The sequence below is a fragment of the Bos indicus genome, chromosome 15, assembly GCF_029378745.1.
Source record: "Bos indicus isolate NIAB-ARS_2022 breed Sahiwal x Tharparkar chromosome 15, NIAB-ARS_B.indTharparkar_mat_pri_1.0, whole genome shotgun sequence".
Taxonomy (NCBI): domain Eukaryota; kingdom Metazoa; phylum Chordata; class Mammalia; order Artiodactyla; family Bovidae; genus Bos; species Bos indicus.
Genome location: NC_091774.1, coordinates 18,307,921 through 18,320,543, shown reverse-complemented (window position 1 = coordinate 18,320,543; position 12,623 = coordinate 18,307,921). Strand labels below are relative to the sequence as shown.

The 12,623-nt window shown below is 34.0% G+C and overlaps 1 protein-coding gene across 10 annotated transcripts in view; it reads right to left on the bottom strand.

Annotated features, from left to right (window-relative positions):
* The window catches only part of ATM (ATM serine/threonine kinase), a 153,127-nt gene that overhangs the window by 50,159 nt on the left and 90,345 nt on the right, over nt 1-12,623 (bottom strand). For 7 of the 10 annotated variants that reach the window (XM_019975377.2, XM_070767570.1, XM_019975375.2 and 4 more), the window contains 7 exons: nt 9,948-10,103; nt 7,287-7,395; nt 5,328-5,416; nt 5,127-5,229; nt 4,338-4,486; nt 2,903-3,007; nt 1,535-1,654 (listed from right to left, as the gene is read on the bottom strand). In XM_019975377.2, coding sequence (XP_019830936.2) covers nt 1,535-1,654; nt 2,903-3,007; nt 4,338-4,486; nt 5,127-5,229; nt 5,328-5,416; nt 7,287-7,395; nt 9,948-10,103 — 831 coding nt within the window. The other 3 variants (XM_019975381.2, XR_011560614.1, XM_070767572.1) reach the window with 3 other exon arrangements.

Genomic DNA, 12,623 nt, shown 5'->3' with positions numbered 1-12,623 from the left:
TAGTGGCTCAGATGGTAAAGAATCTGCCTGCAGTGCAGGGGACCTGGGTTCAATCCCTGCGTTAGAAAGATCCCCTGGGGAAGGGAATGGATACCCGCTCCAGTACTCTTGCCTGGAGAATTTCATGGATAGAGGAGCCTGGCACGCTACAGTCCAAGGGGTCACAAAGAGTCAGACACGACTGAGTGACTAAACATTTTCACTATTAATATTTACTTTATTAGAAACTAAAACTGAGAAAAATGTAACATGTATTAAAATTTATTTTAAAATAAGAATAATAAATCAACTATATATCACACAAAACTTAGTGAGATTCACATTTCTATGAATCTCTTCGATGTCTGGCTTAATGGAGACACTTGAATTCTCATCTCAGATTCTGCATTTAGTTTGCTGTGCTATGATGTTTGGTTACAGAATGTGAAGAAAATCTAGCCTCATACAGATACAGAAAAGGCAGGAATATGGTAACAGTCTTTTCAAATAATTGTAGGTATTCTCTGATACCTCACCAAAACGTCATTAAACCTCATGAAAGAATGAAAGCAAAAAAAAAAATAATAAGATTTTTCTATAATTTTAACAATAGTTTTAATTTCATGAACCCCTGAATGGATTTTAGGGCCTGCAGGATCTCTACACTACATTTTGTGAACTGCTATCCTAGAACACAAGTATGTGTTACCAATTCGTCAAACTTTTCTTTCTTAAAATTCCCTAGCAGAGAAAGATCCAGAAATACTGCAAAGTGAGATGACTTCCTTTCCATCATTAAAAGGGGCAGTCTCCCTTAAACACTCCATATTCTTTAACATTGACTGTTTACTAAGAATTAGTCACCACGAAATAGCACTAGGGATACAAGAAGAAATAAGTCCCACTTTTAGGAACCTTCTAGTATAGCATCAGAGAAGGCAATGGCAACCCACTCCAGTACTCTTGCTTGGAAAACCCCATGGACGGAGGAGCCTGTTAGGCTGCAACCCAAGGGGTTGCTAAGAGTCGGACACAACTGAGCGACTTCATTTTCACTTTTCACTTTCATGCATTGAGAAGGAAATGGCAACCCACTCCAGTGTTCTTGCCTGGAGAATCCCAGGGCGGGGGAGCCTGGTGGGCTGCCGTCTATGGGGTCGCACAGAGTTGGACAAGAATGAAGTGACTTAGCATACCATAGCATAGTATAGCATGGCAGAGTATATATAAAGTAACAATAATGCAATGCAGTACTAAAACAGTGGAGTATATACAATATGCTATGATGAAAAACATGAGAAATAATTTCATCTAGGGTGGAACAGGGGAAAAGCTGTAAAGAGAAAAACACAAAGTTAAATTTAAAAACTTGAATTTTTACAATGAATATTTTTGAAAATGTTTATTTTAACAAGATCACAGTTCTTTGGTCAACTTACTTATACTGTGATAAAAGGAGAGGAACCTATGGCTGGCCTCTATATAGTTTTTATTTTTTAAAGTCACTTTGGTAACAGATTGTGCTTTGGGATACACAGTCACTTGAATCACATACCTTGAGAAAAGTTCTCCAATGTTTTCAAGCTCTCCAATGGCCTGCAATCTGCTAAGTGTAGGGTAGAGGGAATACACAGACTCAAGACTGCCCTTACACAACTCTTCCACTTCTTTAACTCTAGTAGCAGAAAAGACAAGATACTTGAAAACTAAGATAAAATTTTTTTATAGAAAATAAAAGTTGAGTTCTCATTATAGACCTTTGTGTTGATTTAATAATAGCAATATTCAGAAGCACCAGCATAAGGTAGTGAAAACAAAGTAAGCCTTGGAATTGTACGACTGAGATCTAAATCCCAGTTTTGCCAGTAATGACTGTATAACTTTGGGCAATTACTGGATTCCTCTGAAACAAAGTTTTTTCACTTCCAGAATTATTTTAAATGTTAGAGAATACATACAGAAAAAGTCTAACAAAGTAGCCACCACATAAGCACTTAAATGGTAGTATTACTTCTGTAAAAAAATACAGGATTTATTAGGTCACAACTACTGTTAACCAAAAAACGTCTTACATTCATCTAGCCTGTTATAGTTAAGCTCTTTTTTGTGTATTATCTCATTTGTGCCTCAGACCGAGCCTGTAAGTACTAATCACCATTTTACAAAAAGAACATTAAATGCTAAGAGAGGTAAATGACACACAACCACTAGAGACAAGATTAAAATTCTCAGTACATTTGTCCAGGAAGAGAACCAAGGGATGGGAAACAATAAGACTTTTCAGGGTTCAGCATAAATTGATCATGGTTCCAAAAGGAAATTTTATTTTTAAAGATAGTATATATTTGAACCACATAAGCAAAGAAAAATGTATTATATAAGAAAAAAAAAAAAAAGCTTATGTAAGTACCTAACATATGAGAATGCTCTTACATTTAAAACAAAAAATTTAAAGGTATACATAAACATTTGTGTGTACACATACATGTGTGTGTATATATATATGTATATATATTTTGACAAGTGTATGTCAAAGAATTCTTTCATATAAAGCATTCAAAATATGAAGATTCAGAAAACAATTGTTAAAACAGAAACACTTGTAATTCTTATGCAAACATGTTTGCAAAAGATAAAATTCATCTGAGCACTCACTTCTCAGATGTGGAAAAGCTATGAAATTGTCAACTGTTGAGTATTTCCTCCCACTTTGGAAATTCTGAGTTTCAACACTGATTGGTATGAATTATGAATTACACAAGGAATTTTTTTTAAGGGAGTAAAGGGAATGACAAAAAACAACCTGACCAAAGCTATCAGGTCCTCTCCTTTCACCACTGCAAATCTTTGTACTGAAATTATTCTTCAGGTTTTCAGAAAAGAAGCAATGTTAAAATACAATAACTTTTTCTTTTTACAATACCTGGCATGTTTGAGACTTTCATAAAAAGTGGAGAATTCTCTGTCTCTTAGAGACTGCAGAGCATTGTACAACAACTCGTGGTAACTGGTTCTTTCCACTCCTTTGCTGTGAAATAATTAAACAATTAGAGAAAAAAATGTATTTAAAAACAGAGAATCCTGGTGTGTGTGTATAAACAGTTTCACCAAGAGGCAACATTTTAAACTACAATTAGAATTATCTCCATTTAAAAAATGCATTTCTAGAAAATTTGGTAAGAATCATGAAGAATTCTGTGGATCTTTTAATTCTTCAAGCAGAAAAAAAAGTAAATTTCTCAGATTTTTTTTTTCAGGCTCTAAACATGTTATATTCCCATTTGTTTATTAGATGAACACCTACTATGTGCCAGGTACTAGTCACCAGGTTCTAGATGCAGTGAGTTCATTAGCAGACAAGTCAGATTAGGCCCCCATTTTCACAGAGTTTATGTTCTGGTTTGGAGATGGACAATAAATAAGAAAAATACCAGGACAAAGGACATGTAGAAAAGTAAAACAGGGTAACAAAACAAATGACTGAGTGGTTACTTTAGAATGGAAGGTCAGAAAAATTCTGACAAGTAGCCACCTTCATGGTAAGAGGAGAAAAAAGAAGATATATATTTAAGGCTTTTAGGTACAGTTTGGCTTAATGGAAAAAAAAAAAAAAAAAACACACAAGGAGCACTATGTGGCAGAAATATAGTATGCAAGGAGAAAAATAGCATATGGAGATTCAGAGGCAAGTAGCAATCAATTCACAGAGTAAACTGTTTCTAAAATATGACTGCATACCCCTGATTTTACAGCAATCTAACAGTCTGAAATCTGAAAGACATTCTAATTAACGAATTTTTTTTCTATGAAAGTGATTAAACATACAATTACTGTGATTTAATTATTCTTTGGTTTATATCATCAAAAGACTTTTACATGAATACACAATCTTTTATTAGATTAGGAGCTTGGCTTTTCATTCACAACACATGGGGACCTTACATGTAGGCTAAAGTCATTATCTTCCTATGCTATTGATTTAGCAGTTTTTTATATAAATTATTTCACAAATAAACAGTCTTTTGTGTATCATCCAGCCAATAAAAGTGCCAGCTGAATAAATAAAATGTTTGCAGCAAGAGAAGGGAAATGCCTGACTTTCTCTTTGGATTTGTAAACAATACGTGAGAAGATTCTCATGAGAAAATAACTTTTATATTTCTCTTTTCAAAAATATCATGAGGGTAGAGGTGGAAACAGAATGAAATTCAAGCCTATGTACACTGCTTATTGCTATGTTATTCAAGCATTTAGCTTAACAGTATCTACAAAACATAAAAACACAACTCCCACTATAAAAACAGCTCATTGTTCGTAACTAGAGAAATGGCAATATTAAATGTCTAAATTGTTCTTACTTGACAGAAATGCAGTGGTCCCACTGCATATTCCTCCATGCTACTTGGTAATGAAGTTCCTGTAGTTCAGCACACCACTCTTTATTTTCATGATCTAATCCTCTTAAATAGATGGAAAGAATATGGCAGAGTCCCAAATTCTGCAAGGCCTGAGCAGGAGTTAAAAAAAAAAAAGAAAAGTAAAAAAATAACAATACTAGAGAAACAAAAAACAGCAATCAAACATAAAAAGTAACTTTCAAAATTTTAGTAGTTCACAATATCACTTAAATTCCCAAAATATTGTTTGTGTGTTCCCCCTAAAACACAAAGACAGAGCTCAAAGGGCTCTGATATTTGATAAAAGAATGGTTAAGAAATATTAGCCAGGAATATTAGTAATGATACTTACCATACTTACTAATGATACTTATTAATAATGATATCATTAGTAATGATACCCAGAAATGATAACTTCTGGGACAAACTCTAGTTCAAACTATGAGAAATAGTTTACATGAGATTTTCCATACAAAGGACTTAATTCACGACCAGGCACATTGTATACAGTTCAAGAAATGTCTTCTATTGTTAGCTAAGAAGATTATGACCAACAAATCTATACTATCTTTCTGGTCAGTCATCTGTCCAATTTACCTGTGTATCCTTCTGAGTTTTAATCCCAGTGAAAGAAAAATAACCTCAGTCTTAGCCCTATAGTTTATCTGTTTGTGTAAATAGTCCACTGATATACTGAAATAATCTGAGCGCTACACAAGTAGTGCTTTACTAAAGCAGAAAAAAAAGTACCTGAATTATTCCTGCCTGACGAGTTGATGAGGAGATTGTGGTCTCAAGGTCATATGTTACTAGGGCTTTCCCCCACATTGCTTCATGTTCATATGTTCGTAGTCTATAAGAAAAGAGTTTTTAAATGCCTTGAGTTCTATATGCATGTAACTTCTCTCGTAACAGAATTACTATAGCATTATCTATGAAAAAACAATTTACCTAGTAAGGGGTTGTAACATTTTCCCTCCACCACAGCCATAAAGACTATCTGGCTCTCCTATACTTCTGTAGATTTCTAAAAGCAGATCCTAAAAACAGAAAAAAAATTTTTTTTTAATTGAAGGGAAAAAATATCAGTTTATGAATTTAGGAAATTTAAATTATATAACATGTTATAAAGGTAAAATTAATGATACTGAAATATATACTAAAGATATGGATTACCAACACAACAAACTGATCTGAGACAACAGAATGACTATGGACTACTTGAAGAGAATTGCTCACAATTTAATGAATTAGATAAGATATAAATCTCAACCTATGATGCTTCTAACACATGCAAAAAAACCCATGAAAACAAAAACAAACAATCCTGTCAACAGCTAAACCAGTACATGGGAAAACGAAGTTCTGCAAAGTCTTACTCTTCAAAACTGAACTTGGTAAAAAAAATTTGTAAGGTTTTCTTTGAAAGAATATTCAAAGTTGCATTATGTAGTAATTGGTAAAATGTGATATAAAGAATTGGCTTGATGATTCAAACTTTGCAATAAAATTTACTCGGGAAAGAATTGATTCTCTTTAAAATAACCTCAGTAAAATAAAAGTGAAAACGGAAGACAGAACAGAAAGAAGCAAAGGAAAAAGAAAACAAAGAGAAATGGCATTGTATAGAAAATTGATCAAGCACTTTACTTATCTTAATGGTAGTTGCTCCAGGAAATATTTTCTAAACACAAACTGGTATTGGCATGTTTATCATTCTAATCAAATTGTTTCTATTCATAAGGGTGAAATCAAGCCCTCAAGTGTTGGAACATTTAGTCCTGAAGCTAGCACAGTACCTGGAGCACAAGGATACTCCAAAACCTCAGAAAAGAGGGTAAAACTATAAACTAGCAAAATAGGGAAGGAGAAAAATTAGGAAAACAATATCAAAAAGGCAGACAGAATGTATTTCAAGTAAGGCATAGTTGACGGTCTTAAGTGTTGATGAAACATGAAGGAAGAGGTTGAACGAAAGGTGAGGGCTAGACTTAGCAACATCAAGTTTATGAGTGACATTAGCAGGTGCTATCCAGTGGAAATTCTTTCACAAGGTTTGGCTGTGATGGGAAGGGAGAAAAAAGGGTGTCACCTTAAAGAGAACATAAGGAAAAGGGAAATGATTTGTGTTCATTTGAAGGAGAATGTTTTTAATAAGAAAAGTCTGAAATGTTTGAATATATTGAGAAGCATGGCACAATAAAAAAATAAAGTTCTTGACAGTTGAAAAACAAAGCACAGAAAAACGGGCAGCAGGAGAAACTGTTCCTCTGCTTTAACAAAAGGAAAGATTACAGTGGGAACAGATGCAGGAAGATTTCTATGTTTGACAGTGTCATATGGTGGCACTTCCTATCTATGTCCCCTATTTTGTCTAAGAAGTAGGAGACGCACTGAAAGCAGAGGAGAGAACATCAGAGGTGTAAGCAGACTGAAGAAAATCATTTTAAAGGAAGAATAGGTCAAATTAAGAGTCAAATTTAAATTTTTAAATTTAAACATTTACAGAAGAAGCAATCTGCCCTGAGATGTGATATACATTAAACAAGTAAACAAAAATATAAATGTTAAGTGCTATGAAGAAAATAAAGAGTACTATAGCAGAAAAATATATGGTATAATTTACCCTATGAGATAGGTGGTTGTACTTTCATCTTTCTGATAAAGGAACTCAAAGTTGAAAAGATTAAGTAATTTCTGGAAGATTAAACAACTAAGTGGTTGAATAAGGATAGAACTCATTTGCCTAATCCAAGGCCTAAGCTTCAATACATGAATTTAACATATTTGACAGTCCAAAAGGTAACTTCCGTTTGAAAATCAAATGACAAATCTATATAGTCTTTATAACACAATAGTCCAAAGTGTAAAACAAATATTAACATTTATAATAAAGTCTATAATATATACCTGTAAACTTATCCCAGTTTCTTCCTTACTTTTTTCACTCAAACTGGAAATAGTTGTACTTTGGCTTCCTTCTTCAAATGTAAGACTTCTGTTTGTCACAAGAGCATCTCTTTTAATGGGAATATACTATTTTGAGGCTTGCTAATATGTATACCATAAACTTTGAAAGAAAAAACTAACAAAGGTTACAAATAAAATATAATGAACCATTTATACTTGAAAACAATACCAAGCCTAGAATAGAAAAGGAATTTGTGAGTATTAGGTCTTTGAATGAGAATTACATTTTAACCACAGTCTCATTTATGGAAAAGCTATATGCCAAAATATGCTTATTTTTTACAGAGCTTAAACATAGAGCAGAAGCCCTTGAGTTCAATTCCTAAATGGTCCGTCAGTGATTTTACCTGAAGTTTAACCTCACTGGGGCTTCCCTAGTGGCTCAGAGGGTAGAAGCTGCCTGCACTGTGGGAGACCTGGGTTTTGATCCCTGGGTCGGGAAGATCTCCCAGAGAAGGGAATGACTACCCACACCAGTATTCTTGCCTGGAGAATTCCACAGACTGAGGAGCCTGGCAGGCTATAGTCCATGGGGTTCAAAAGAGTCTGACCCGAATGAGCGACTTAACACTTACTTACTTAACCTCATTAATAAACACAGGCATGCAAATTAAGACCACACCTGAGATACTACTTAACACTTGATAATTTGGCAAAACTTAAGAAATCTGATAGTGTTGAAAAGGAAGTGGACCAGTAGAATCACAGGTAATAAGTGACAGACTTAGAATTGTCTACATTTTGCTATTAACTAACTTGAATAGGAAACCTAAGAGAGCAATTCACTTTTTTGACCTGATAGTGTTTGTAAACTGTTGATTTGTATTTTGCTTTTATACTTTTCCTGACCACTTTAGATTTACCAAAGTATCAGTTCACCTGAGTCACTGAAGAAAATCAGCATTCCCTACCCTTTCTATGGCAACCCACACCAGTATTCTTGCCTGGAGAATCCCATGGACAGAGGAGCCTGGCAGGCTACAGTCCATGGGGTTGCAATAGTTGGACACGACTTAGCGACTAAACTACCACCACCCTTTCTATACACCTCATGTCTGTTTGCTCTCCCCTGTCCATTAGGCATTTGAAAAAAAAAGTCAGATTGTCAAAGCAAAGAGCAAGTCCCATTTAATTGAAGCACTTCTCCCCTAAAGCTAACCAAAATAAAATCCAGGCACCTTTGCTTGTTAAACAAGCAATTTTGCAAAAATTTGCCACATTCTATACAATCACTTATTCTCAAATTAAAAGAGCTTTTATTTATACTCAGATAAGAACTGTTATTAACCCCTGATTAGTAAAAAATGTTATTCTATGGAACCAAGATACTGAGGTGCACTCAGATTAAAATTACTACAAAGTATGCAGGGTTTCTGCCAAATTTTTAAGACCTAAAGTAGTCAAAAATCAATTTCTTAGTCATTTTACTTGTCTTTGTACAAAGTCTTAAGTGCTCACAAATATGTCAATTACACATTATACACATGATCTACACACTGTCGATTTTTGGGGGTATTTTAGTAAAATCTAGAAATTACATTCCAATTCTATTACGCTACAGTTGATAAGTATACTGGTATATAAGGGTATACTGATCACACTGTAGATTTTTAACAGTTTTTAATTGAAAAGGAGAAATTAAAACAAATGAGAGCATTAAGCAAACCAGTCCAAGTCTACTAAATTAATCATATCTGAACTAGGATCTGAACTCTGGTGCCTGGTTTTCCACAATCCAAAAACCATACTGTTTTCAGCTTACTGATAATCCAAAATAGAAATTATAGGTAGCAAGCATAAGAAATGCATCAATATAACACTTCTTTGCTATTTCAGTTTTGTAGTATGAGTGATTTCATGGTGGGAAAGTGAGGCTAACTATAAAAATAAATATTTACTGTAAAGCAATTATTCTCCAATTAAAAATTAATTAATTAAAAAAATAAACACTAAGCTATTTCAAATGAACAAAGATTTGAGGAAGGCCATTAGGACAGTAAACAGTATTTTTTACTTTTCAACTTTCTTGGCTATTTTTTGCTTTTCTCTATTATCTAAGATTATACCTGTTAAACTCTTATGAGAGTTCTAACTCAGAGGAAAAGCACAGTAAAGAAGCAGGAATCCAGGTAGACACCAAAACAATGAAAACAATTTAGTCACAGAAAGCAATCAGGTTACATTACTTCTAGTCAATAAGTAAAATGGATCTTGAATAAAGTGAGGGAACAGTGGTAAACTTAATTTAAAATTATGGAATCATTCAACCATTTGAAAAATAATTAGTGATCACTTATATAAAGTTCCCAATGCTAGTTACTATGGGGAATACAGAGAAAAATAAGGATGATCTCTGTCCTCCAGAAGTTTGTTATCTGTGTAATTTTTATAATTATTGAGTAATAAACATCTCTAGTTCAGGGCAGAACTGCTTATTTCTTTAACATACTTTTATTATCATTTCTCCTTAAAAGGTAGAAAGTGTTTATTTAAAATATCTTTTAAATGGGAGAGTGGAAGTAAAACACATCTTTAATATATACCTTTAATGAAACAATGTCGACACCAATTTTACAAACCAAAACTTCCAAATCCCATTACCTTTTCTCTTGATCATCCAAGTTCTTCTTATCTGCATAGATTTCTGCATAGAGCAATGCGGTAAAATGAGCAGCACAAGACTGAGCTACTTTGGCAACCTCTAGATAATTTAACTCCAGCCAGAAAGCATCATCAAAAACTGTTCCTGAAGAAGGTCTAAAGAAAAAATTTAAATATAGTCACGTCCATTTCTTTGACTTACATACCAAAAGTAAGTTGATATAGAATACAATGGTAGCGAATGCTAGTTAAAATGAAAATTACATTCAAATAACCAAAAACCACAAATCCCCAATATATAACAATAAACACCTAAAATAACATAGCTAAAGAGTTCCAGCACTTTTTTTGGATCACATACCTATTAGAAAATCTGATAAAAGCTATGGGCCATCATCCCATAAAAATTTGAGGTTCATACTTGCCCCCCACTGAGGGATCCATAGGCTAAGAATAGGCTATACAGTATACAGTAAAAATACATACACAAGTGTTTTTAAATGATCAATTTAATGAAAACATTGTTTCTTCTAAGACACATTTACATGTCTTTCTATTGCAGTTAATTTTCTTCTGAGCTAATTGCCTAGGTTGAGGTTATTTAACAAAAATCTTCCACGGTGATAACAGTAGGCCTAACCGGAAGGGATGACATTATCTTTCTCAAAACAATTTCATAGAAATCTGACAAAGCAGTAGTTAAGAAAATTGGTATTAAAGTAGGAAACTAGCTAAGTTCAAATCCAGCTGGATTACCTACTACAAGCTGTATGAATTTTGGCAAATTAACCTCTTAAGCCTCAGTTTCTTCATTTGCAAAACCAAGAAACAATATATACCTCAGAGAACAGCTATAATGAGCAAATAATGCTTACAAAGCTGATGAATAAAGTGCCTATCACATAGCCAAGACTTAACTATTGCTATTCTGAGAAACCAGTCCATCCATCCTAAAGGAAATCAGTCCTGAGTGTTCACTGGAAGGATTGATGTTGAAGCTGAAACTCCAATACTTTGGCCACCTGATGCGAAGAGCTGACTCATCTGAAAGAAACCTGATGCTGGGAAAGATTGAGGCGAGAGGAGAAGGGGACGACAGAGGATGAGATGGTTGGATGGCATCACCGATTCAATGGACATAAGTTTGAGTAAACTCCGGAAGTTGGTGATGGACAGGGAAGCCTGGCATGGTATAGTCCATGGGGTCACAAAGAGCTGGACACGACTGAGCGACTGAACTGAACTGATTCTGAGAAACATGAACCTGAACTCAAGTCCTTATGCTTTATTCTATGTCCCAGCCATATTCTCTCAAGAATCTTAAGGCCTTATTTAGAATAAAAACTTAATATTGAGAAATTTTATCTTCTTGAAGGCTAACCAAAGTAAATACTACTCTAACTCAATGGTAAATATAAAATGAATAATTCAGAGGTGAAGCTGCATCCCAGCACTGAGAAAAGAGATGCTGCCAGTTAAAGTTTTGAACAGTTTTTCTCACAAGAGGATTCAATACAAAACAATATAGTGAATCAGTAACTTTCTAACCAGAAACACAGACACCGAAAGGCCTAACACTTCTTTTTCTAAGCATGAGATAGCAAGGATGAAGAGGATACAGGGGGAGTAAATTTTTAAGATGTAAATGCATTTCGGTCAAAAAAATTTTCCAAATTCCACTACCAATTTTTTATTTTTCTCTCACTATTCCCTCTCATTCTTTATCAGTCACTGCCATTACCACCGTACAAACTAATGAGACATCAATGCCTACCTATTCAAGTTATAGGCCTACTACATTATTTCTTTAAGGTTCTGGTCAACTCTGGAGCAGTACAAATCTGTCAACCATCCTCTCTATCAATTCCTGTACTCATTGTTAAACATCTCAAAAAAAAAATTAATAGGAACAAAAATACTGAATTATAAAGCAATTTATCAGAATCAAGAAAATAAACACTGCTATAGACAGTATTACTATATAGAAGCACAGATTTTGAGGACCATGTTACACAGTAAAGAAACTTGTGCTTCGTAATAAAGATAAATAAAGGAACTTTTTTACATAATTCTAACTACTTTTGAGACAAAAGTAAAGAAAAAAGTTAAAAGAGGAGCAATGCAACTAAAAGTAACCTGGAAAATCACTATTCCTTTTCCATTACTATAAATGAAATAAACTAAAGCCCCCAAAGACTGAATAATTTAGCAAAGATAACACTGTTACTCTTATAGTTGGGGCTAGAATTCAGTGCTCAGTCGCTCGTTGTGTCCGACTCTTTGTGACCCCAAGGACAGTAGCCTGCCAGGCTCCTCTGTCCATGGAATTCTCTGGGCAAGAATGCTGGAGTGGGTTGCCATTTCCTTCTCCAAGAATTCAGAGTTCCTACAGTATTCAAAGTCTTGTAATTTATCTTGTAATAACTATACTGGAAAATAATCTGAAAAAAAAAAAAACATATACATAACTAAATCACTTTGCTGAACACCAGAAACTAACACAATATTATAAATTAACTATACTTCACTTAAAAAAGTATTGAGAGTTCCTGACATTGATTTCACCAAAGCTCCACCCTGAATATGGATTTATTCATATGGATTTATTTCAAGGAGATATAAGCACCACACATACTAAATACAGCACCTTGCAACAGCATTACCTCAAATAATCAT